Below are 24,524 nucleotides of genomic sequence, written 5' to 3'. Positions count from 1 at the left end.
TTGCAAGGAATTGTATATTTAATTCTAAATATACATTTCCTTGGGATTTGTAATGGATTTCTGGTCACAGTAAATATATTTTAGCATTGGGTCATATATGATGAATATCTTCTGTACAAAAAAACATTGATTGTTAGAAATTCAGGTGATTGTGGCAATGTCTCAGCTGAGATCCACGAAAAAAATATCGACACTAACCGTTAAGTATGTTTCAACGATATATAACTGTAAAACTGGTTATTTCGAGACATTCCGAACATCCGCTTGTCATGCGTATTATTTATAAACTTCCGGGTTGGTTGCTTTCGTTGACCTGTTGTTGATGGAAATTATCAGCAAGTTTGTAAGAAAACATGGTAATATAAGACAGTACATTGCAGTAAATATAGACATTTGAAAAGAGATGATTGTATATTTTCGTTTAAAAAGACATCTGGGTCTAAATAAACGGGAAATTGTCCACTACATGTATTGTAACGAAGTTCTACCTTGTTTGTTATTGTAAGATAATGTATTGATTAATTTTGGAAAATCCCTTTCCTTTGAGGTTATTCCTTAAAATTTTAATAATATTATTATCCTTGAAAACGGCTAAGAAAAAGTGTAAGTATAATACTGTGATATTCTTGCCTTCAGTTTTTATATAACAGGCTTTGGAAATATATATTTTTTATTTTAATAAGAAACATGTTATATAAATGTATTATTTGATGCAGCTCAACCATAAATATTATATTGTCACTCTTTGCATGCAACACCTATTCATTTGAATTCTAAACTGTGTTGTCACAACTTATACACATGTGACAAAATAAACAAACATAGTATAACAAACATGTGGAAATGACCAGAAGAAAGCATCTATAATTAAATAAACTTACAATTACATGTATATATATATAGTTTATAATAGTCTATTTGCCAATTACCAATTTGATTCTGTTTTTAAACACTTAACGCTAGTTGTTTCTATTTGCCAATGGTAGACTGGTGTTTAACCAGGGAAAATGGGCTCAGCTGCCAATGCCACTATGATAGGATGAAAGTGATATGCGTATTAACCAACTTTTGATGAAATATTAATTTTCATTTCAAAAAGTTTTAACCTTACTGGTCGAGAACCAGTTGTCGTCAGTTTCTAATCATCATCACCTTGTACATGTTGTATTTCATGCAATAACAGACACATTTTGTAAATACGGCACTGACTGCTGTTATCTGCACACAATAACTTTCATTTAATTTTTACAAAATATGTTTTGTTTGATCAGATTAAGACAAGAAAATGCTAAGTTTTTAACACACTGTGGGAAGATACAGATGCGGGGGCATGGCTTCATCACTTTATTACATTTTCCATTTTAGAGAACTTACCATTTTCAGACGAAGTAATATCAAAGCTTACTTTAGAACAAAAATTTCTTTCATGAGAATTAAAAAAAGGATTTTAATTTGAAAATTAACTTTTTTGCTCCTATTGAATACAGTGTTATTTGTTGATTTCAAGTAACATAAATTTGTGATCAGTTAACATTAGCAAGGGAAGAAAAGCTTCAGAATTTTGGACAGAAGGACTTCATGTTTGGTTCATTTGACAGTCAACCTTCTTTTCTTACCATAGAATATCAAAATATGAAACTAATGTTTAGAGTAAGTGAAATTTTTTATAGTTTAGTAGCTAGATTCTGAAGTGACAGTAATTGGTCCTCATATATACTTGCAAAAATTGTCTCTCAAATACCCCGCTTTACATTACCTGTAGTTGTAAGAGGATTTGAAGTTCTTTGACCTATACATGTAATGGGTTACTTTTACAAATTGTGACTTGGATGGAGAGTTGTCTCATTGGCACTCATACCACACCTTCTTATATCTATATATGGTGCTAGAACTAACTTTTGGTAGCCAGTTATATGTTACAAAAGTATGTCCTAAAGGAATTACTGTTAAAAAATAATTTAGAAAAACTGTGAATTTCTGACAGTAATTGGTACTGGACCAGTAACAAAAGATTAAACGTAATATAAAGATTTGAAAAAATTTAAGATTACACACATTTCTGTACACTCAAATTAATTTGCACTTTCTGCTAACCATTCAGTGTCATTGAAACTAGGTGATTACAGGGTCAATTAGGGAATTGGCAAATAGACTATCGAATTTTCCTTTAAAGTATTAACATTAGTTTTATAATGGAACCTATGCTTTCTACCTGTTTTGTTAGATGGACAGAGAAAATATTTCTTTTTTGCATTGTCAACCAGTCACAAAAATCTTCTATACAAGTTTTCTCGTAAATACCATTTCATTTCAAGTCAGCATATTTGTTTTGGTCTACATTGTAAGAGGGGATCAAAACATGAGCTCTGGTGAGCTTGATAACCAATTTTCACATAAGTTTGAGGAAACTTTGTCATAACAGTTCTTAAATGTTTTGGTGGATTATAAATTTTCTTTCAAAATCAATTTATACTAACTTCCTTCCGGGTTTGTTAAATTTCTTTTTCATTACAGTTTTTCCCTTCACACTTGTGCTATGCAATTAATATAGACTAATTTCTAAAGAGACGTCATGGTAAAAGTCACTGCATATGAAAAAAGAGTTGGTGAATAAGGGTACAGGATGACAACAATTCAATAGTAATCCATTTCTGAAGATTTGGATGATAAGATTTTATTTTTAAAGAAAGTCTATGTACACATGTTTTATAGTAAAGCCATTCAAGTATAAAAAAAGAACATATTCTTTTTTAAATTGAAGGATCATGCAACTTAAAAAAAGATACTTATCTTAATTATAATATAAACTGCAAATGATTTTATGCTCTGTTTTGCAGAATTTAGATTAAGCATAACTGTATAAATGAATATCTACAAAAATGCCACGAGGGAAGACTCCAAACGGCCCGCTACCTGCATCAGAGGCAAGCAATGGTAGCCTTGTCTCAATTGAAAGCAGAGAACTTCCTTACTTTTATAGCAATTTCAGCAATACAGATGAGGTATGAATCATTTTTAATATAGAACTTATTGGAGATTTTAATTTTGCCTGTTAAGGTAGCTGGTGTGTCTAAATGTTTGACGATAGATTTTTATTAAACTTTTTTAAAAGACTTCTGGGCTTACATATTTAAGATTTCAACATAAAAACTGGGGTCAAGGACTTTATTTTCTCTATAAAATACATTTAAATTAAAGAAATCAGTCATTTTATATAGGTTAGGCCAAAAAAATATATATGTCTGTTTAATGTTACATCATTAAAAAAGGGGGTAGGTAGGTCGGTATTTCCATTTTATTTTTTTCAGTCCAGTTTATTTTTCACTTTATGGCGGAAATAAAATTACTTCGGGTAGGAGCTCAAATTAGGGTCGGTCAGGTAACTGTAAACAGATATATTTTTTACCTTATATTTTGGAAACTTGATGGTTCCTTATTGAGGAAACATTATCGACTAAAATTCAATGAGAGAATTGCTTTTCATAAATACTAACGAAATATCAAACATAAATAGGGGGTCATGAGCCTTATTTTCTTGGAAAATTAAAAAAAACCACAAATTTCTATCAAATTCAATATAATTATATGCCCTTGATTGTAATTGGATTTTTTTCTGAAAATTTTAAATACACATAACAACACTAATTTTTTTTTTATTATTTACTCTTTAAATTTCAAGTTTTAGATGTTTTGTTGTACATTGAATGATACTTCTTAAAATATTTTTAAATCAGAAAAGTATTTTTGCAACATGCGGATGCTCCGAAAAGACACCAGATCTACCTTAAAAGCCAAAGGAAATGGAAATGCAATGGTGGTCTTTTTGTTATTAGTCCCTTACTGACGAAGTCCAAGGGAACTTTTGGTTTGCACTCTGTCCGTCTGTCTATCCATCTGTCAGTCCGGGCAAATCAGTTTTCCACATTTATTTTTCTTTCGTGCTTGAAGATATTGATTTGATATTTGGTGTATTGTTTAATCATGACAAGTTATAGATCAAGTTTGAAATTTGTTCCGGTTTGACGATTTTGTGCAGAGTTATGGTCCTTGAACTTAGAAAATTCACTCAAATAATCAGTTTTACGCACTTTTTTTTGTCATGCTTGAAGATATTGATTTGATGATTGGTATATAGTTTTATCATGACAAGTTACAGATCAGATTCGAATTTGTTCCGGTCTAATGATTTTATGCAGAAGTTATGGTCCCTTGGACTTAGAAAATTCACTCAAATAATCAGTTTTCCTCACTTTTTTCATCATGCTTGAAGATATTGATTGATAATGGGTATCATGACAAGTGACAGATCAAGTTCGAATTTTGTTCAGTTCTGATGATTTTGTGCAGAGTAATGGTTCTTGGATCACTCAAAAATAATCAATTTTCCACATTTTTTTTTGTCATTCTTGAAGATATTGACTTGATATTTGTTATATAGTTTACACCATGATAAGTTATAGATCAAGTTAGAATTTCGTTCCAGTAAATTGAATTTTTAACCGGTAGGGGACTATGTATTGCCAGGCAATACTCACAGAATGCTTGTTACTGGAGTGATGGGTCTTAGACCATTTTTAGACTTTTTAACCACAATGACACTTTGTGAATACAACTCCTCTGACACCATTTGACAGAAAACTCTCATAGGATTGTTTGCAATCATATATCATGTATGTAGTTGACCATATTATACTGTCATTTTGATTTGACTATTTTTATTTGAGTTCTGGAACTTTGGCTTTATTTTTGTATTTTTCCTGTGACAAAAGTTGCGGAAGGCGAGACATAAGTATTGCTTTTCTGGAGGTGTCAGTGGGACATATGCGTCAACAATTGTTCAGTTTTCTGCTTAAGTTAGTTTGATATAAACTACTTTTGATAGATCAATGATATTTTGTATAAATTTGCATTACTATTAGTACATATTCGTTTGATGATTATTTCGGGGCCCTGCACCCTAGGTCATAGTCCAGTGACTTAGAATTAATTATCAATTTTTATGAAAAGTTTTCTGCTTAAGTCAGTTTGATAGGAACTACTTGTGATAGATCAATGAGATTTTCTATAAAGTTGCATTACTATCATTTTATATCAGTTTGACAACTATTTCAAGGCACTGTCACTAATGTCATGGTCCAGCGATTTTGAATGAATTACATTTTGTAGCAACATTGCTGTCCATCAGATTTTTTTTTTTCAAATTTTCTGCCAAGAGGTGAGACATATCTCTGTGTCAACAGTTAATTTATTACCCTATAAAAATGTCAACTTGAGAACGCAACTCCTCTGAGCCTGTAATTTCAATCCAAATTCAGACCTGTATCAAACACGAATATTGTGTCCATTTTTGCCCCAACTGTTCAGGGTTTGACCTCTGCAGTCGTATCCAGCTGCGCTTGGCAAAGCAATTTATTTCCAACTGGTCTACCACTATGACACCTTGTTCTCCCTATCAAATAACAGAAACGAAAATAAAGTTTGAAATGCAATTTTCACAATGGGAATGTTCATAGCAATACCATGTCATTTTTAAACTCAAATTTGGTCATGTTATCAATAAATTGCCATTGAAAAATATGCATATTTATGGCACTTTATATGTGCATTCAATGCAGATCTATTTTTTTTTGCGATTTTTGCAAGCAGAAAAATAATTCAACTATTAATACCAGCGAATATGTAAAACTTGAATTTTTCTTTATTTAACTACCTGTATATGATCTACATCAAGTAAATTTGAAAAGCTTTAATTTAAATCGCCACTAATTGGACTATAATGGGCTAAACACAAAATAAAGTATCAGCAAAAATAAGTTGGTTTACAGTATTAGATTGTACATTCATCTCTGGAAGTACAATGTGATAATATAATTATTATGTAACATATATTTTCTTGGTTTTCTGATGTAGTTCATACTTCATTGAGTGTTAAATGTATAAAAAAATAACAAAATTTCATTAAAATCCAAAATATTGCCTAATCATGTATTCTTTACCTTAATCACTATACATTTACATGGTTTGTTTTCTAGGTTGCAGACTACTTGCTCCATAAATCAAAGTCTAAAGTAGGAGTTTTTCTGGTCAGACCAAGTTTTAAAAATAGATCTATGCTAACAGTTTCTGTTGTGTAAGTACATGTTATATTGTATTTCTAATGTATGACCTGCATGCTTACTCTCTGCTGTGTCATTAAATTTATCGATTTGAATGAACTTTTTTGCAAATAAAATTGAGAATGGAAATAAGGAATGTGTCAAAGAGACAACAACCCGACCATAGAGCAGACAACAGCCGAAGGCCACCAATGGGTCTTCAATGCAGCGAGAAACTCCCGCACCCGGAGGCGTCCTTCAGCTGGCCCCTAAACAAATATGTATACTAGTTCAGTGATAATGGACGTCATACTAAACTCCAAATTATACACAAGAAACTAGAATTAAAAATGATACAAGACTAACAAAGGCCAGAGGCTCCTGACTTGGGACAGGCGCAAAAATTGGGCGGGGTTAAACATGTTTTTTGAGATCTCAACCTTCCCCCTATACCTCTAAAGTATTTATTATGATCTTTACTGTAGTAAAGAGGGTCAAAAGGGGGGGGGAGAGGTTGGTGTTACAAAATACATAATAATGGGCATAAAGTGCAGAATAAAAGGGTTGGGGGAAAAAGAAGAAAATAGTAGAAAGAAAAAAAAATAAGATAAGAGAAAAATGGGGTTTTAAAGTAGAAAGAAAAAAAAATAAGATTAGAGAAAAATGGGGTTTTAAAGTATAAAGATTAGACAACAATGGATACAACAGGTAAATAATAGAGAAAAATTACATAAAAAAGAATAAAGAAATGAAGGACCCCCCAATGAAGGATATCACAAAGTTAGTTGCTATAGTACTTTCTAAAATCACTTCTAAAACAGAATTTGATTTGATTTACCTTCTTTGGAAGTAAACTGGTATAAATACTGGTTCTCTGTAGTGGAGATTAATGGTGAGAAGTTAATAGAAAACAATATATAACTGTTACTTTAATTTACAATCATTTCCAGCTTTATAACCAAGTTTAATCACAAAGAATATCCAAAGGCAGAAGACCATTGATAATTTTCATATATATATATATATATATATATATATAAAGTGCCTAGAAAATCAACCTAACAATGTTAGAGTAGATTTGATTCTTTACTTCCTCCCCAAGCGGGGCTGGAACCTGTACTTTTCACTTCATACTTCTACGGCAACACCGCCTAGCATTACGCAGACGCCTTATCCCCTCCTCTAACTATAGCTGATAAAAATCAGCTTTCGTTTCGGGAGGTGTTACCTTCTCGTAGGAATTAAACAAGGACATCTAGACGCAATACACAAAGTATTTTAAGTGTACAGAAATGATCATCTACTCATCTCTTTAGTATAATTACAGGATGCTGTTCTATTTTTAGAAGCATACAATCACTGTAAATTTATATATATGTATGTCTGCCTATGTGTAGTGACAACTGTAAATTATACCTTGTCCATCGGATTTCTTATGATTAAGAAATGCCAGGCTTTAGAATATTTATAAGAGATGAGTAGATGATCATTTCTGTACACTTAAAATACTTTGTGTATTGCGTCTAGATGTCCTTGTTTAATTCTTACGAGAAGGTAACACCTCCCGAAACGAAAGCTGATTTTTATCAGCTATAGTTAGAGGAGGGGATAAGGCGTCTGCGTAATGCTAGGCGGTGTTGCCGTAGAAGTATGAAGTGAAAAGTACAGGTTCCAGCCCCGCTTGGGGAGGAAGTAAAGAATCAAATCTACTCTAACATTGTTAGGTTGATTTTCTAGGCACTTTATAAATATTCTAAAGCCTGGCATTTCTTAATCATAAGAAATCCGATGGACAAGGTATAATTTACAGTTGTCACTACACATAGGCAGACATACATATATATAAATTTACAGTGATTGTATGCTTCTAAAAATAGAACAGCATCCTGTAATTATACTAAAGAGATGAGTAGATGATCATTTCTGTACACTTAAAATACTTTGTGTATTGCGTCTAGATGTCCTTGTTTAATTCCTACGAGAAGGTAACACCTCCCGAAACGAAAGCTGATTTTTATCAGCTATAGTTAGAGGAGGGGATAAGGCGTCTGCGTAATGCTAGGCGGTGTTGCCGTAGAAGTATGAAGTGAAAAGTACAGGTTCCAGCCCCGCTTGGGGAGGAAGTAAAGAATCAAATCTACTCTAACATTGTTAGGTTGATTTTCTAGGCACTTTATAAATATTCTAAAGCCTGGCATTTCTTAATCATAAGAAATCCGATGGACAAGGTATAATTTAATAGGTACCACTGGTTAAAGAAATTATTTTCCTCCTTGAAATCTGTGAATGTTTTTTTTTTTGTCATACTTGATAGGTTTATTCAACAGTGTAGTTTTATTCAACAGTGTTGGCAGGGAACAACTATAAGGTCAAGGAGATAAAATTTAATATCTACTCTGGACAGTCTCTAGTAGACAATCAAGTCATATACATGTTAAAACTTTTGATTCTGTTAACTTTACCTTTTATACATGTTATATAATAGTAATGTTCCTCTAAATGTTAGATGTTATACCCTGAATCAGATTGGATTGTTCATTTGTAGGGTCAAAGTTGAAAATTTTGGTCTTTTACTGAACTTTTTGTCCAAACAGATAGAAATATTTTGGTAGATATCACCCTTTATGACAACTCATTTGAGGTTAACCAGTATTTCATTTCTTCCTAAAAAGTTCTTTAAACTAAATCAACAAGGTGGTAAATTAAAATGTCCTTACTATATACATCAATATTTGTTTCACATGTGATGGAAATGATATGTCCGTCATACCTACTTTTAAAAGTACTTGTTGGAGGACCTTGGTTGGAACTAAGGTTCAAACTTCCTCTGTCAAAAATGAAATTAGGTGGCTTTTTCTCTTCTATTGAGTTGCCAGGATAAAAGAAGCTACAGAACACTCGAGGTGATTCAGTTAAAAATCACTCTCCATGGTGATTTTTCACAGAGAAATCTTATGAGACTGAGTAAAAGTAAAAGTTATTTTTGTAGTTTGGTGATGTTGGGCAGTTGAGTTGGGGAGGGGGGGGGGGGGGGGGGGGGGGAGTAGGTACATATTTTGTATAATCAATTCCTCCTACAGATTTCAACCAAGATCCTTGAAACTTACAAAAAGATTGCACATATTGAAGTCCTGCAGATCTTCTCTATTTCCCATGCTTGGAACTAGTCGTTTTTCCACAAAAATTTTAAACAAACTACCAACCTTACAATATTAAACAAAGAACGCAATTTGTTTGTGCACATAACTTTTCCATTTTGGAATTGTTTGTAGATTTTTTCTTATTTTCCACACTTGCAAACTTAAATAACCATATATATATGAAAGTAACAGCACTCTAACTGATGTTTTTCATCTGGCTAAAGGCTAAATAAATTCTTCTTCACAGCATAATTTCAACTACCTTGTACATTATTCTCCATTAATTAAGGCAAATACTGTCCAACCTGGCCATTTAAGACTGACCTACTTTTAATTGATCTCCTTGTATGAATGGTAGTTGTCTAGGATATAACATCATAAAATAAATGGTTTGTAAAATATTTAAAGGTTATCTCTTTCCTGACAAAAAAGATTCATATCAGAGATGAATACTAGTTAAACATTACATCTTCATTCTATAATTTAGACAAAGGGATCAAATATTTGATATTTGAATAGAATAATCACATATAAATCTAAAACAGATATTTTCCTCCTATTTAAATGTTTGAAAAAAATAAATCATTATTTTATGAAAGATCATCTATTCAACGAAACTATTTAACCGATAGTTTAAAGTTCCCATTGACATACTTCATTTCTTGCATACCAATGATTGTATCTTTATATACAGTGTGTATGAATGAATAGGGAAGAAACGTTTTTAATCATAAACAACCTATCTTCCTCAATATTTCAATACCAGGATTTCAAATTAGCATATATTTAGTAAATTATCTTGTTGCATGTCTTGTTCAGTTTACTTATTTATTAACACAGGTTTCTTTCATTACTTTTGTAAATTGAAACAGGAAGAATATAACATCTAGATTAGAATTTATTATAATGATTGCATTTGCTAGATTGAATTTTTTACAACTAACATGAACAAAAATATGAGATTGCTTAAGGATGTTCGCTACTCTATTTCAAAATAACAAGCTTTTTATAAGACTGTTATAAGTTGATAGTATATAGATAAAGAAATTAAAAAAGCAGAAAAAAATTAAGGGTCAGTGTGCTTGTTTTTGAGATATAAGCCATTGAAAATTTGGCGGGAAATAATTCTCTCTAGATTTTTCATACATTTAACATTGGCACCTTTTTATGCCCCCGCCGTAGCGGTGGGGGCATTAAGTTTTACCCTTGTCCGTCTGTACGTACGTACGTACTTCCCAAAATTGGTTTCCGTTCTCTAACTTCAGTTTGCCTCAACCAAATGATATGAAACTTATACACAATGCTTATTACCATAAAACACAGATCAATTTTGAATTTTTGTGGAGTCACTTTAACCGTTCTAGAGTTATGCCCCTTTATAAATGTAAAAATTGCAAAATTTTTTGTTTCCATTCTCTAACTTAAGTTTGCCTAAACCAAATGTTATGAAACTCATACACAATGCTTATTACCACAAAACACAGATCAAGTTTGAATTTTGGGGGTGTCACTTTAACCGTTCTAGAGTTATGCCCCTTTATAAATGGAAAAATTGCAAAATTTTTATTTTCTTCTAAATATCAAGTAATTTTTAAAATTGGAGTGATCTTCCTTTGTCCATGATTATAGTTGAATCAACTACAATCAATGCTTTATTCCATGCAATGTTTAATTTTGACTTTCACTGATAAAACACAGATCAAGTTGAATTTGGGTAGTGTCACTTTAACCATTATTGAGTTATACCCCTTTGTAAATCGAAAGATTTCCAAATATTTAGTTTCCATTCTGTAACTTAAGTTTGCCCCAACCAAACATTATGAAACCTATACACAATATTCATTACCACAAAACTAAGATCAAGTACAAATTTTTTGTTTTCGTTTTCTTACTTTAGTTTACCTCAACCAAATGTTATGAAACTTATACACAATGCTTATTACTACATAATACAGATTAAGTACGAAATTTGTTGGCGACACTTTTACCATTCTTGAGTTATGTCCCTTTATAAACAAAAAATTGCTGAATTTTTTAGTTTGTCTCAACCAAATGTTATAAAACTTATACACAACCGTTCTAGAGTTATGCGTGTTTACAAATAGAAAAATTGCTGAATTTTTAGTGTCTGCTCTCTGCTTAAGTTAGCCTCAACCAAATGTTATAAGACTTACACACAATGCTTATTACCACAAAACTCAGATCAAGTTCAAATTTGGGTAGCATCACTTTCACTGTTCTTCAGTTATGTCCCTTTATAACTATATGATATTCAAGCGGGGGCATCATCTGTGTCCACATGTGGACACTATCCACATTTATTTCTTTCAAAAATGATAAAAAAATAACAAGGATTTTATGAGATTTTCAAAGATGACATTTTCAACTATATGTAATTGAATTATGGAGAGAAAAGTAGGGGTTAGTGGGCAAAATTTTTATAGGCACTACATGGATGAAACCAGAGGATTCCAAATATGTGGCAAAAATTCAAAAACAAGAGGAGCGAACATCCTTAATTTGATCCCTGTGTCTGCTTTAGTACATGTATAATATATCTGTCTAAAGAGGGAGATTTTGATTATTGTGATTGCACCCTTGTCAAATATTTAAATTTATTTAAAAAAAAACAATACATCAATATCTGAAAGATATGTTCAATTTATTATGAGTATCAAACATGAAAACATAATATGTATTATTTGTTTTAAAATGGTTGATAAAAAAACCTATCCATTGTTGATACTTTGAAATACTATAGATAAATAGTCATTAAAAAGCTATTTTGTATGTCAAAACAAAATTGTTACAAGGAAATGAATATATATATAGGTATTCCCTATTAATACATACATACAAACAGTATTTAAATTGTCTTGTTTCAAGGTGTTCATCTACATGTACCTTGGATAATTAATTCCTGGTTCCCCATTTTCTAAGATGATCTCCTGGTTTCAAATTTCTATAAGGCCAAACAGAAAAAAATTAGACCTGTTTTAGCAAGTTGATAAGTTTTCTATAGATAACAAGGGAAGGTTAATTATAACACTCTGCATCTAAAAAGAGACCGGACACATCAAATACTTTTAACATAGAATTACTTGGGACCTAGTGGCTAAGTCGTTTAAGTAGTTCATGTACAGTAATCACTGGCATGTCAACACTGAAGTTTAAGTCAAACCCTGCTTGTGGAGATGTGTGTGTGACTCCCATCTTAATTGACAAGGATTGATAAGTGGGTGGGAAAAAAAGAGGCAAAAGATACCAAGGGGACATTCAAAACCTTAAAACAATTAATACCATGGCAAAAAATAAAACTAAAAGCAAGCAAGTTCACAAAACACTACAAAGGAACCTGAAAGCTAAGCAAAAACGAACCCCACCAAAAGAATAGGGGTGATCTCTGGTGTTCCAGAAGGGTAAGCAGAGATCCTGCTTCATTATTTTAACCGGTCGTGTTACTCGGGGTAAGTACACATTTCATGATGAGTCTCATTCTCATTGAAAGTGGCGTTGAACGCTAAAAAAAACCAAACAAGCAGGAAATCACTAATTTTAATTTTTGATTTCCTTTCAGAGTGGCAGATAAAACAGTGAGACATACAAACATTGTCATAGAAGGAACAGGTGCTCTAAAAAAGTATTACCTTGTAAAAGAAAAGAAGTTTGACAGTGTGGATGAACTCATTAGGTACTACTATGATCATGATGTGAAAAACTTGCAGAAAGTCACCCATGTGCGTTTTCTTTATCCACTTACACCAGCCAATTATCGTCCTAGTGGATCGTCTTCAGGTGGTTCTTACCACACAATTAATAGTCAGGGTTCTGGTGGGGGACGTTCAGCATGTGTAGGCGTGAATGATGAGAAACCGCCTTTGCCTGAAAGAAATCATGTACGGAGAGGAAGTCAAGAAAGTTTTAGTAGTCAGATGTCTGTATTTACTGATCAAGGTTCTGTGAGTTCGGGTACTCCTCTTTTTCATGGCAATAGCCCCCATAGTGGACCTATACCAATTCCTAAAGGTGCATCGAGTAATAGTATTAATAAAGATGGGTCATTCCATTCTAACTGGACATTAGGACCAAGTGGTGAATCATTTCCACGGCTGCCGTCTCAAACTACTCTACCTTCACCAACTGATGACATTGCTAAACGTCCTCCGCCACCAATTCCTCTAATTCCCCAAAGTGACGGAAACCCATATTATTCTGAAGCGAGAAACGTTGATAAAAGTATAAAAGAAGAACTGAAAAAAGTCATACGTGACAGTGAAAGATGTGACTGTGGAATTCCAAGAGACATGTCTGATTTACCGCTGGGTTGGACAGTACATCGTAGTAAAGATGCTGCCACTTATGGTAGAGTATTCTTTCAAAATGAGGCTGGTGTAACAAGCTGGAAACTTCCAGAAGACGTAAATCGTAAGCTGACTGCACAGCATCAGACAAATCTGAAAAAATTAAAAGTGATGAAATTTGATGATGATTATTTGGAAAGTAACATACCTCCAGACTTTCTTCCAAGATCACCATCAAATCGCTCAAATGGAAGTGGAGTAGGATCTGATGGCAAAAGATTTTCTAATACACAGTTTTGATTCATTTGCTTTTATGAATATTTGTAAATGATGAAATGTATATTACACCAGGTTTAAAAATGCCATTGAAAATTGAGGATCTGATTGTTTCAAAATTTGATGCATTCATGGTAATTTTTTCAAAAGAGTACATAAAATTAACCCATTGTGATTGGTTAACAAGGTTTTAATTTCTAATCAAAGAACATCGAACCAATGGTATAGGGTTACCGTTATCTTCATTTTTGTTTATGAACAATGAAATTACCCACAATCCTTCAGATTTTATAATGATGTATTGATGTTCTGTCAGTTCATGTTAAGGACATTACAAATCTAACACGGACAGAAGTTCAATAAGGGGAAACGTCAAAAACCTGAGATATCCAAGTAATGCATTCTTGCCAACGATTCTCATTCATTCAGTGTTGAAATCGGAGTTGAAATCATTGGAAAGGTGGTTGTACACTGTCTAACCCTGGAGCTGGGAAAAATAGTAATATCTCTGTCCATATCTTCATGTACCCATCAAAAAGCTGAGATGATAGAACATTTTTCAATCTTAGCATGAGAATGAATGACCAAGAATGCAATCCAGATTTTGTTTGAGTGTTTACCAGTTGATGAATTTTTCAATGGTATTTTAAATCATGGTTTACTGGTAGTTGAGATTGATTCAATATGATTTTATCACATATTGTAAAGAAAGCAAAGTTTAATTGATGTATTGACTCAACCTTTATCATAGTTCTATTATATTGTTATGGATCTACAGTAGATGTCACATGTCACAAAATACAATGGTGTGATTAGCATGAAAAAATAAGTTTGTTAAATGTAACAATTACATTTTCGGTATGCTTTTTCCAAAGAGCAAGATTTTAAGGGTAATAACATTTACATCATATTACTTTTTTATATGGCATTAGGAAAGCTAAAAGTGGAAATGGGAGCTTGCATAATTAATGTCTCGTTGTATTCTTTTTCATAATAATCATTTATTCCAACTTTTATTAGAAAGTTTACTAACAATTTTCTCATTTGCATATCTATGTGGCTAAATATGGTTATAATTATATTACTTTAATAATGGTGAAAGCTAGAATTAAGGTCGTAGACCTTGTTTAAAGGAGATTACTCATTTATAATCAGTACTGTATTTGTGATAGAAGGTTTTGTCAATGCATTGTTTGCACCTTTCAAACCAACCTTCCCCATCTTCAAGTTCAATTGTTGTTCCTAGAGAGAACTAAAGGAGGGGTTAATCCTATCTGCTGGAAACCAGCAATGCAGCCAAGTAATTGTTTTTACAACTTCACAAATTTGGAAGGAAATTAAATTATCAGAAAAGAAATATATATTGGATCTGTAGAATAATAATCCCAACTAGATAGTATTTTTTTCAACATTTTATGTATCATATTTAAAAGCATGTGATTTGATAATAAGTATACGCTCCTTTTTTAAAATGCATATTTGTTTAAAATAAACCAGTATTATCTTTCACCGAACATAGTGCTATTCTAGCTGAAAGCTAAGCCAAAAACTCAGTGTTTATAAAATTAACTAAATGTACTTGGTGCTTTTTTAACTTTTATATTTTTTATCTGGTTACAGCATTGTAAAGCTACATATAAATTTAAACAGTGTAGGCTGTTAATGGTACTTTTGCATATCAAATTTGTTATTGTATTCTTAATTTATTGATTCTTTTGAAATACTGACATATTTTGCCTGTATTTTTAAATTTACTTAATATTAATTGAATTGATAAAGTCAGGGGAATTACTTGAGACTTTGTCACATTTTCAATAACACTTTATCTAGAATTATTGCAAACTAATATGCATTTCAAGTCTCAAACCTCTTAGATGACTTAGATGAATGGCACATTTTTTTCAAAATCACTGATCTCACATTGTTTCCAAGATGTTTTGAATTTTCATGAATTATACAATAGATAAAAATAAGTAAACATATTTATTTAAAAAAATGAAAACCTATACTATTTTATGGAACTTGAATTAAAAATCTCATTTATGAGTGGTATTTGATCATTCTGTGCTAAAGAATCTCCTCCTCTAGTACTTCTTTTTTTCAGCTAACCCCAAGAAGTTATTTTTTCTCTACATAGCTATAGACACTTATTCATCTAGTGGTGATCTAAAAATTATAGAAATGTTACTTGATTAGATTATTTAAAAATCTGTTTTTTTCAGTAATTCCCTTAACAGTTTAATATATAAATAAGAAATATTATTAGTTATGCGTATTATACCATATACATGTATACATATCATTTTCACCTAAGCCAGTTCCATATTTGAATTGTGATTTTGTCAAAAATGATTGTTGAAATTGTGCACTTATACGATAGAAAATATGTGAAAGTGATTCCTACTGTTGCTGAATATTAATTGATTGTGTTTATACCATAAATTATTTGTAAATATGACAACTTGAACAAAACCAGATTTGGAGAAAACAATTTTAATATCAATAAGTATTTTTATATTTTTTTTTATAATACATTTGTTCTATCATATATATATATCAGACAGTATTAATAGCTCAAAATGTAAAGATGTAATCTGTTGAAAAATTTATGTATATTATTTGCATATATAAAACCCCCGAAAATATATGCTAATCCAGAACTCGGCAGTTGGAACTTTGTATAAACATATAATTATCTTATTTTATTGATTATTATTTTGATCAGTGCTTTTCATTTTTTGGGGGAAACAATTGCATGAAATGCAATCAAAACCCTTTGTCATTGGCTTCATAGCTATATTTTCCAGGCCTCATCTCTATCTTTCATAGTGCAATGAGTTTAACTTTCTTTGGATACTAGCCAGTGTAGCCACACCCATGTGAAGCAATTTATAAATAAAGTGTTCTCAGATTTCAAAATAATTTGTATATGTGTATAACCATAATAGACAAGAAATTACATAAGTTGTGTATGGTGTATAAATCTATCTGTTCTAAAAATAGATTCAACTACAATTATGGACAAAGGAAGATTATGCCAATTAAAAAATATTATCTAAATGTGTTCTATTTCTTAATATAGTATGAAATTCAATTTAATGTTCATATTGCAAAATGAACAAAATATTTAACTTTCAGCGCTTACAATCACTTTGATTAAAACTTGAGGTTGGGTGGGGGTGCCTAAAGTGATTATTGTCATACAACTTTTAGTAGAGACCGAGCAACCCCAAACAGTCAGTAATAACTTATGCAATGAAGTTTCCACCAATCACATGTCAGCTGTTCTTACCCTCATCTTCACAAGTCATGGACCTTATTTGGTTAGCATCAATATTCTTGATTAGGTCTGGGAGGTGTCAACTAACCCTGATTTTGTCCATAATGATTCAAACAAAATTTTTTGTGATTTGGCAAATTTCTCAACTTGATCTGAATGAGAATATATATTTTGGTTAAATCTGCACTTGTTTTTGAAACACTTGTGAATTTTATTTTAAGGTGCATTGCTGATCATTGTCATTCATGGTTTATCTGTAATTTTAAAAGTTTATGGAAATAAACGATCCAATGACATATTTGAAAATACATTCCAGAATCATTGCATATTTTCATTAATGTAAATAAGTTTAATTTAGTTAACAAGCATTTAACAGTAGAGCAGTCTTTACAATTATGTTTGTGTAGTACATGTACACATATTTGTATTAATATTTCAGTTTTATATATTAAGATAACAAGTGCTAGGGTGGTGAATCCAGTGTGTATGTGTGCATGGTTCTCACTAAGACAAGTCCATGAGTCCTGGACTCATCATTTTCAAAACTGGGGAGTCCATAGATGCATTAAGATTGTAAAATGTTGTATCAACTGAGAACATATATCATCAATATATAACAAAACTTTAAAAATAACTTGATATCATCTCCTTGCTATATTTTTTTTACTGGGACTGAAATAATGAATTATATAGCAATAAAATTTCATCTTCTCACTGTTCAACTCACCATAGCCAAAAATGACGAATCCCTGGACTCGCCTTCAAAAATCATTAGTAAGAACCCTGTGTGTTTGTGGGGGAGGTAAAATCACTGAGAGAGAAAAAAACCAGGATCCTCCACTGGGCTATATAAAAGAAACAATAACTCAACATATAAGTCTAAAATGCATTTGTAATTGTAATATGAAGTTCAAATATGTTCAAAAATTTGGCCAGATTTGGGAAAAATTTGAACTTTAATGTGATTATTTGAAACTGTAATTATTATTTGTCTTCATTCAGTGTGTACATAGTAATTATTGTTTAAAGGTGCTGCAGTATTGCTTTTATAAGTTATAACAGAAATTGAATTTTTGGATACACGTGTACTAAATCACAACGAATATAAATGCTTTTAACAGTTTTAAACATCACCCATTTTAGTACAACAGTCAAATCATCTTAGAAATAGATAAACTTTCAATAGACCACTTTCGAGTTTTGTCCTTCACTGGAAAAGTTCGTCAATTATGTGCGCCTTTATGACGTCATTTACTCGATAGAGGGGACATCCTGTATCCCTGCACTATTAAAGTTCATAAAGCGTCTTCGTAATCATCATTATGTAGAATAAACTAGAAATAATGTTTATTCCGTAGGTACTTAATAACAATTACCTAATGACAGCAGTGCTGATTATCAATTATAAGAATTTAATTTGCTGAATAATTTGTGCATTATAGCATCATATTTTTTTCAATCGCTCGCTCAACATGGGAAGGAAGTTACAATGCCCTAAACGCACGAATGATGTTCACTAAAATCAAAGTTTTTGATGGAAATGCAAGGAACTAGAAAGTGGTCTATTCCATCAGCTTTCTCAATTCACATTTATTTTCTGCATTCAACTAAATGCAGATTTATTGTGGAAAGGTTGTGTGCGGCTCCTATCATTAACACTGAAAGTGCAATGTTTATATTGTTGAAAGTTGATTTGTTAAGAATTTTCATTCATGTCCAGTTTTGTAAGATTGTACGTTATAGGTTTTTATAGATATTTTTCATGATTTTGATGCTTCAACTCAGTAATATTACTGTGTAGCAATAAGCACTTGAATGATTAAGATCATCAAATACTTTCAGGGTTTTCTGGAATGTCTATAGTATCTAACTAACTTTATTACATTTGTAATTAACCCTGCAAAACAGTGTCTTCAAAGATTATTTAAGGATAATCAAGTGATCTCAGATAGATAGAATATTTTTTTTAAGAGTGCTCCACAAGTTGGAAATTCAATTGATGAAAGAGGGGACATGTATCAATTTTTAGAGAAATAACAGTCTTTATATATATCCATGTACTGGAAACATTATTTGTTTCAAAGATTGTCTTTTCAGATGTTTCATTTGTATCCATAATCATAGAAAGTATGTGTGAAAAATTTATATCTACTTTTACTAACTTATAAAATGGTTGTGTACTATTATTTTTTTTTAATTATTTAAAGATATATTTATTTTTATTCATATTATTCATTTTATGAGTTATTGTGATGACATGATATCAAGATGCGCATGAAATCTTTCCAATAAGAATATTAAAATATTATTAATAGATTTGATTTATTAATTTATTAAATGCATTGAAAAATATATGATGAACAAGTTTATGTGATACTTTTAGTTAAACCCTTTATCTTTAAGACTTTCAACATAAAAATCAATGGTCAGTAAAGCAGGCGAAGCATTTTAGTGTTTATGCTTGTTTTTAAATTAAAATGATTGCCAATAAACTATAACAACCCTCAGTTTTTATCAACCACAGAAAAGATCATTGTATGAACAAATGGTTGTTTATACAGACCAAGAAGGAAACCAAATTTTCGTGGATACCTTGACTTTTGCTCAAGTAGTTAGAACTATTATATAGCCTAGAATATAAAAAAATTTAATACGCTTTGTATTATATGTTAAGCAATGAACAAATTCACCTTAAAGTGCAAGGAAAGTAACTGTTGTTAAAGACATGTTATCTCCCTTTATTTTTAACAATACCTCATTTAAACATCTTTCTATATAATAATTTTGCATATCTGTTCTTGATTGAGTATATTTATATCATGTTCTAACATTTTATCTTTAATTTATCATGAATAGCCTATTTTAGTAGTTTTACTATCAAAATTTGTCTGTTTCATCAAACTGTTTTATTTTATGCATTACAATGTATATGATTTTAGTTACACTAGGTATTTCGTTGTTTATATTTCACATTCCATTTTTGTTTTGTTATTTCTATATAAAACCTGTTTTCATCTCATGAGGCTTCCAATAAAAGATATATCTTCACTATTGTTTTCTTTACATGGTATACATGAATTCGAAATAACCAACTCATTGTAGAAAGCTGACTATAAGATATTGAAAATGCTGTTCAAGATGGAAAAGGCAACTTCAGAAGACATGAATAACAATTGCCATCTTTTACATTTTGCTGCTGTCATTAATTTTTTCATTGATTATTTTTACTTATCTGAAACTCTTGGCAGGTGTGCTTAATTGACTAGGATTGTCAGTTTTCCTACCAAAGGTTTATGGTTCTCGCCCCTGCACTCACGCTCTCTCCACCGATATAAACTGACTGCCATGGAATAGCACAATAGTGCTGAAAGTGGCGTTAAACACCAATTAATCAATGTAAGAATACAAAATGATTTTTTTTTCTGTAAATTACTAGCTTTCCATTCAGATGAAATGAAGAAAAAAAGATGACAAATAGGAGCATTACTCCAGTCTTGTACCCTCTTTCCATTTGTGTACTGTTGATGCAACTGTTTTGTTTTTTAAGTGTCTGGGAGACAGTTTATAAGATGTCTATTGGATCCTAGTCAGATAGTCATATTTTGTTTCTTTATGGGTACCAGTCCATACTAAAAACTAGTACTAGTATGAATGAGTTATCTCTTTCTTAGGTCACCTGGTCATAATAGCCAATGTGATCTACTTCTAGCACTGTGTGCCAGTCATTTGTCATCTGTTATATTTTACAAAATTCTATTGAATTACTTGGCCAGTCCAACAAAACCTATCCACAATCATTTTTAAATTGGTGATATTGACTGCCGAACAATATGGCCCCAGCAGCTTAAAAATTGGCCATAGGGTAAAAATGCATGTATTATCTTAATCTTGAAAACCATTATAGATGCAGAAAATTTGGTTGGGCAAAAATCTTCAGAATAATGAGATTAACATACTGTTCAGTTTTGCCAAAATTGTCAAATGACTTCCTTTGAAGATATTGCCCATTAAATACTGATTTTTACCGATTTCCTGTCATTGCTATTATATCAAAAACTTACTAAATTGAAAAAAATTTTGATAACACAAATCAGCATAATATGATCTACAAGTAATTTAACATAGATGAAAATGTCAATTATAGGAGCTGCTATCCAAAAATTAAGATTTTGACCTTTTTTTAGTTTACATGACCTAGTTAATTCTCATTACTTAACGGCTGTCACCCAACTTCTTCTGTTAACTATTACACAAATCTTCTCTGCAACTACTTAGAACCAAACTTGTCAATAAGTACACTATTTGGTTAATTGTGGTATGAAATTGAAGCTTATAAGGACTTTGTATCACTATAGAACTCTTGTTGAAAGTCTCTTATGAATTATAACAAAAAAAATATGAAACTAAAATAGGAGGGCATATTTGCCCTATTGTTCAGATCAGAAGTACCTGTTTTTGTACTTCCTTGAATCAGTGGGCTTTAATCTGCAAATAAAGGTATGTTGAATTTTTCACTACAGGTCAGGATAAGGTATAGTAATATGACATGAAATGACTGTCACTTTATTTGAACTAATGACAAAATAGCTATGAATGCTTGAAATAGAATTTAACATAGAAAGCAATGAGCTTATTAACGGTTTTATTCCATTTAAGACTCTAGCTTCATTGTTGGCTTTACTCTTGAAAACTGTCGAGACTGTGCAGATCTACAAATAATTCACCATGATCCACATCATCAGTTGACCCTTTGTAGGAGTTATTGCACACTAATAATGACTTTTACCATTTTTATACGACCGCAAAAAAATTTTGTGGTCGTATATTGGTATGACGTTGGCGTCGTCGTCCGAAGACACATTGGTTTTCGCACTCTTACTTTAGTTTAAGTGAATGGATCTTTTTGAAATTTGACCATAAGGTTAAATACCACAAAAGGAAGGTTGGGATTGATTTTGGGGGTTATGGTACCAACAGTTAAGGAATTAGGGGCCAAAAATAAGCATTTTCTAGTTTCCAGACAATAACTGTGGAATGGTGTATGGATCTCTCTGAAATTATACTACAAGTTTCCATACCACAAAGGGATGGTTAGGATTTGCTTTGGGGGGTTATGGCTCAAACCGTTTAGGAATTAGGGGCAAAAAAGGGGGAAAAACAAGGTTGTCCTGGTTAATGGACAAATACTTTAGTACAAAACATAATTTAAAGCAGTGTAAGGGAGATAAATCAAATACATCATTGAAATTATCTCCCTTACACTGCTTTTAAATTATGTATAAAGTAATGGTTAATGAACAATAAAGACAATTTCATACAGTGTAAGGGAGGTAATCCAAATACAACGTTTTGGTTACTTCCCTTACACTGCTTTTAAATTATGTTTAAAGAAATGCATATTTATAAAGGAAGACCAGTAAAAATATCTGCAAATGTTGCATCTTTTTTTTTTTACAAAAAAATCCATATGAAAGATTTGATACTATATTTTTAATTCTATTATAAAATAGATTAAGTTAGCACTATGGTAAATTTAAATGGGTAATTATGGTTGCCAACTCCATTGGAAATTTGAATTGAGATTATGACCATATCTTGAGGGAAAGAATTTTTTGGGGGAAAAAAGGGGGGGGAGGGATAAAAAGAAATTGTGGGAGGTCTTTTTTCTCATTTCAGATTTCAGAAATTAAAAAGAATTATTCTTCAAATATTATTTTTTTTTCAAATTTCAAATATTGAAAAATTTCAAGAAGTAATCTTTAATTGCACAGTATGGCGCATTAGATTTGTAAAATCTTTGATCACATTTATTTATTTGTTATGCCGAATCTAACAGTGTATTTAGATTTTTAATTTTGGGTCCAGTTTTCAAATTGGTCTACATTAAGGTCCAAAGGGTCCAAAATTAAACTTTGTTTGATTTTAGCAAAAATTGAATATATGAGGTTCTTTGATATGCTGAATCTAAACATGTATTTAGATTTTTGATTTTTGGCCCAGTTTTCAAATTGGTCCAAATTGGGGTCAAAAATTAAACTTTGTTTGATTTCAACAAAAATTGAATATATGGGGTTCTTTGATATGCTGAATCTAACCATGTATTTAGATTTTTTATTTGTGGACCCCGTTATCAAATTGGTTCATATTAAGGTCAAAAGGGTCCAAAATTAAACTTTGTTTGATTTCATCTAAAATTGAATTATTGGGGTTCTTTGATATTCCAAATCTAACCGTGTATTTAGATTTTTAATTTTGGGTCCTGTTTTTTAAATTGGTCTACATTAAGGTCCAAAGGGTCCAAAATTAAACTAAGTTTGATTTTAACAAAAATTGAATTCTTGGGGTTCTTTGATATGCTGAATCTAAACATGTGTTTAGATTTTTGATTATGGGCCCAGTTTTCAAGTTGGTCCAAGATAGGGTCCAGTATTTAAACTTTGTTTGATTACAACAAAAATTGAATATATGGGGTTCTTTGATATGCTGAATCTAAACATGTATTTAGATTTTTGATTATGGGCCCAGTTTTCAAGTTAGTCCAAATTGGGGTCCAAAATTAAACTTTGTTTGATTTCAACAAAAATTGAATATATGAGGTTCTTTGATATGCTGAATCTAACCATGTATTTAGATTTTTTATTTGTGGGCCCCGCTATCAAATTGGTTCATATTGAGGTCAAAAAGGTCCAAAATTAAACTTTGTTTGATTTCATCAAAAATTGAATTATTGGGGTTCTTTGATATGCCAAATCTAACCGTGTTTTTAGATTTTTAATTTGGGTCCCGTTTTTTAAATTGGTCTTCATTGAGGTCCAAAGGGTCCAAAATTAAACTTAGTTTGATTTTAACAAAAATTGAATTCTTGTGGTTCTTCGATATGCTGAATCTAAACATGTGTTTAGATTTTTGATTATGGGCCCAGTTTTCAAGTTGGTCCAAGTTGGGGTCCAAAATTAAACTTTTTTTGATTTCAACAAAAATTGAATATATTGGGTTCTTTGATATGCTGAATCTAACCATGAATTTAGATTTTTTATTTGTGGGCCCCGCTATCAAATTGGTTCATATTGAGGTCAAAAGGGTCCAAAATTAAACTTTGTTTGATTTCATCAAAAATTGAATTATTAGGGTTCTTTGATATTCCAAATCTAACCGTGTATTTAGATTTTTAATTTTAAGTCCCGTTTTTTAAATTGGTCTACATTTAGGTCCAAAGGGTCCAAAATTAAACTTAGTTTGATTTTAGCAAAAATTGAATTCTTGGGGTTCTTTGATATGCTGAATCTAAACATGTGTTTAGATTTTTTATTATGGGCCCAGTTTTCAAGTTTGTCCAAGTTAGGGTCCAAAATTAAACTTTGTTTGATTTTAACAAAAATTGAATATATGGGGTTCTTTGATATGCTGAATCTAACCATGTATTTTGATTTTG

The 24,524-nt window shown here is 31.3% G+C and overlaps 1 protein-coding gene across 1 annotated transcript; it reads left to right on the top strand.

Annotated features, from left to right (window-relative positions):
* The first annotated feature begins 287 nt into the window (after positions 1 to 287).
* Positions 288 to 20,140, top strand: LOC127700054 (uncharacterized). Its single transcript, XM_052203508.1, has 4 exons — positions 288 to 356; positions 2,838 to 3,002; positions 6,033 to 6,130; positions 12,813 to 20,140. Exons 2-4 carry the CDS (start codon positions 2,880 to 2,882, stop codon positions 13,834 to 13,836), a joined length of 1,245 nt encoding a protein of 414 aa, XP_052059468.1. The 5' UTR covers positions 288 to 356; positions 2,838 to 2,879; the 3' UTR covers positions 13,837 to 20,140.
* The last annotated feature ends 4,384 nt before the right edge of the window (positions 20,141 to 24,524 follow it).

Source organism: Mytilus californianus, unplaced genomic scaffold (genome assembly GCF_021869535.1).
Source record: "Mytilus californianus isolate M0D057914Y unplaced genomic scaffold, xbMytCali1.0.p SCAF_47, whole genome shotgun sequence".
NCBI lineage: Eukaryota > Metazoa > Mollusca > Bivalvia > Mytilida > Mytilidae > Mytilus > Mytilus californianus.
Note: the sequence above shows the minus strand (reverse complement) of the source record. Positions and strands in the feature narration are given on the sequence as shown.

Coding starts and splice junctions, on each gene's coding strand:
- LOC127700054 (XM_052203508.1), top strand. CDS start 2,880: ATGCCACGAGGGAAGACTCCAAACGGCCCGCTACCTGCATCAGAGGCA. Junction 3,003..6,032: donor ATTTCAGCAATACAGATGAG/GTATGAATCATT, acceptor TTTGTTTTCTAG/GTTGCAGACTACTTGCTCCA. Junction 6,131..12,812: donor ATGCTAACAGTTTCTGTTGT/GTAAGTACATGT, acceptor ATTTCCTTTCAG/AGTGGCAGATAAAACAGTGA.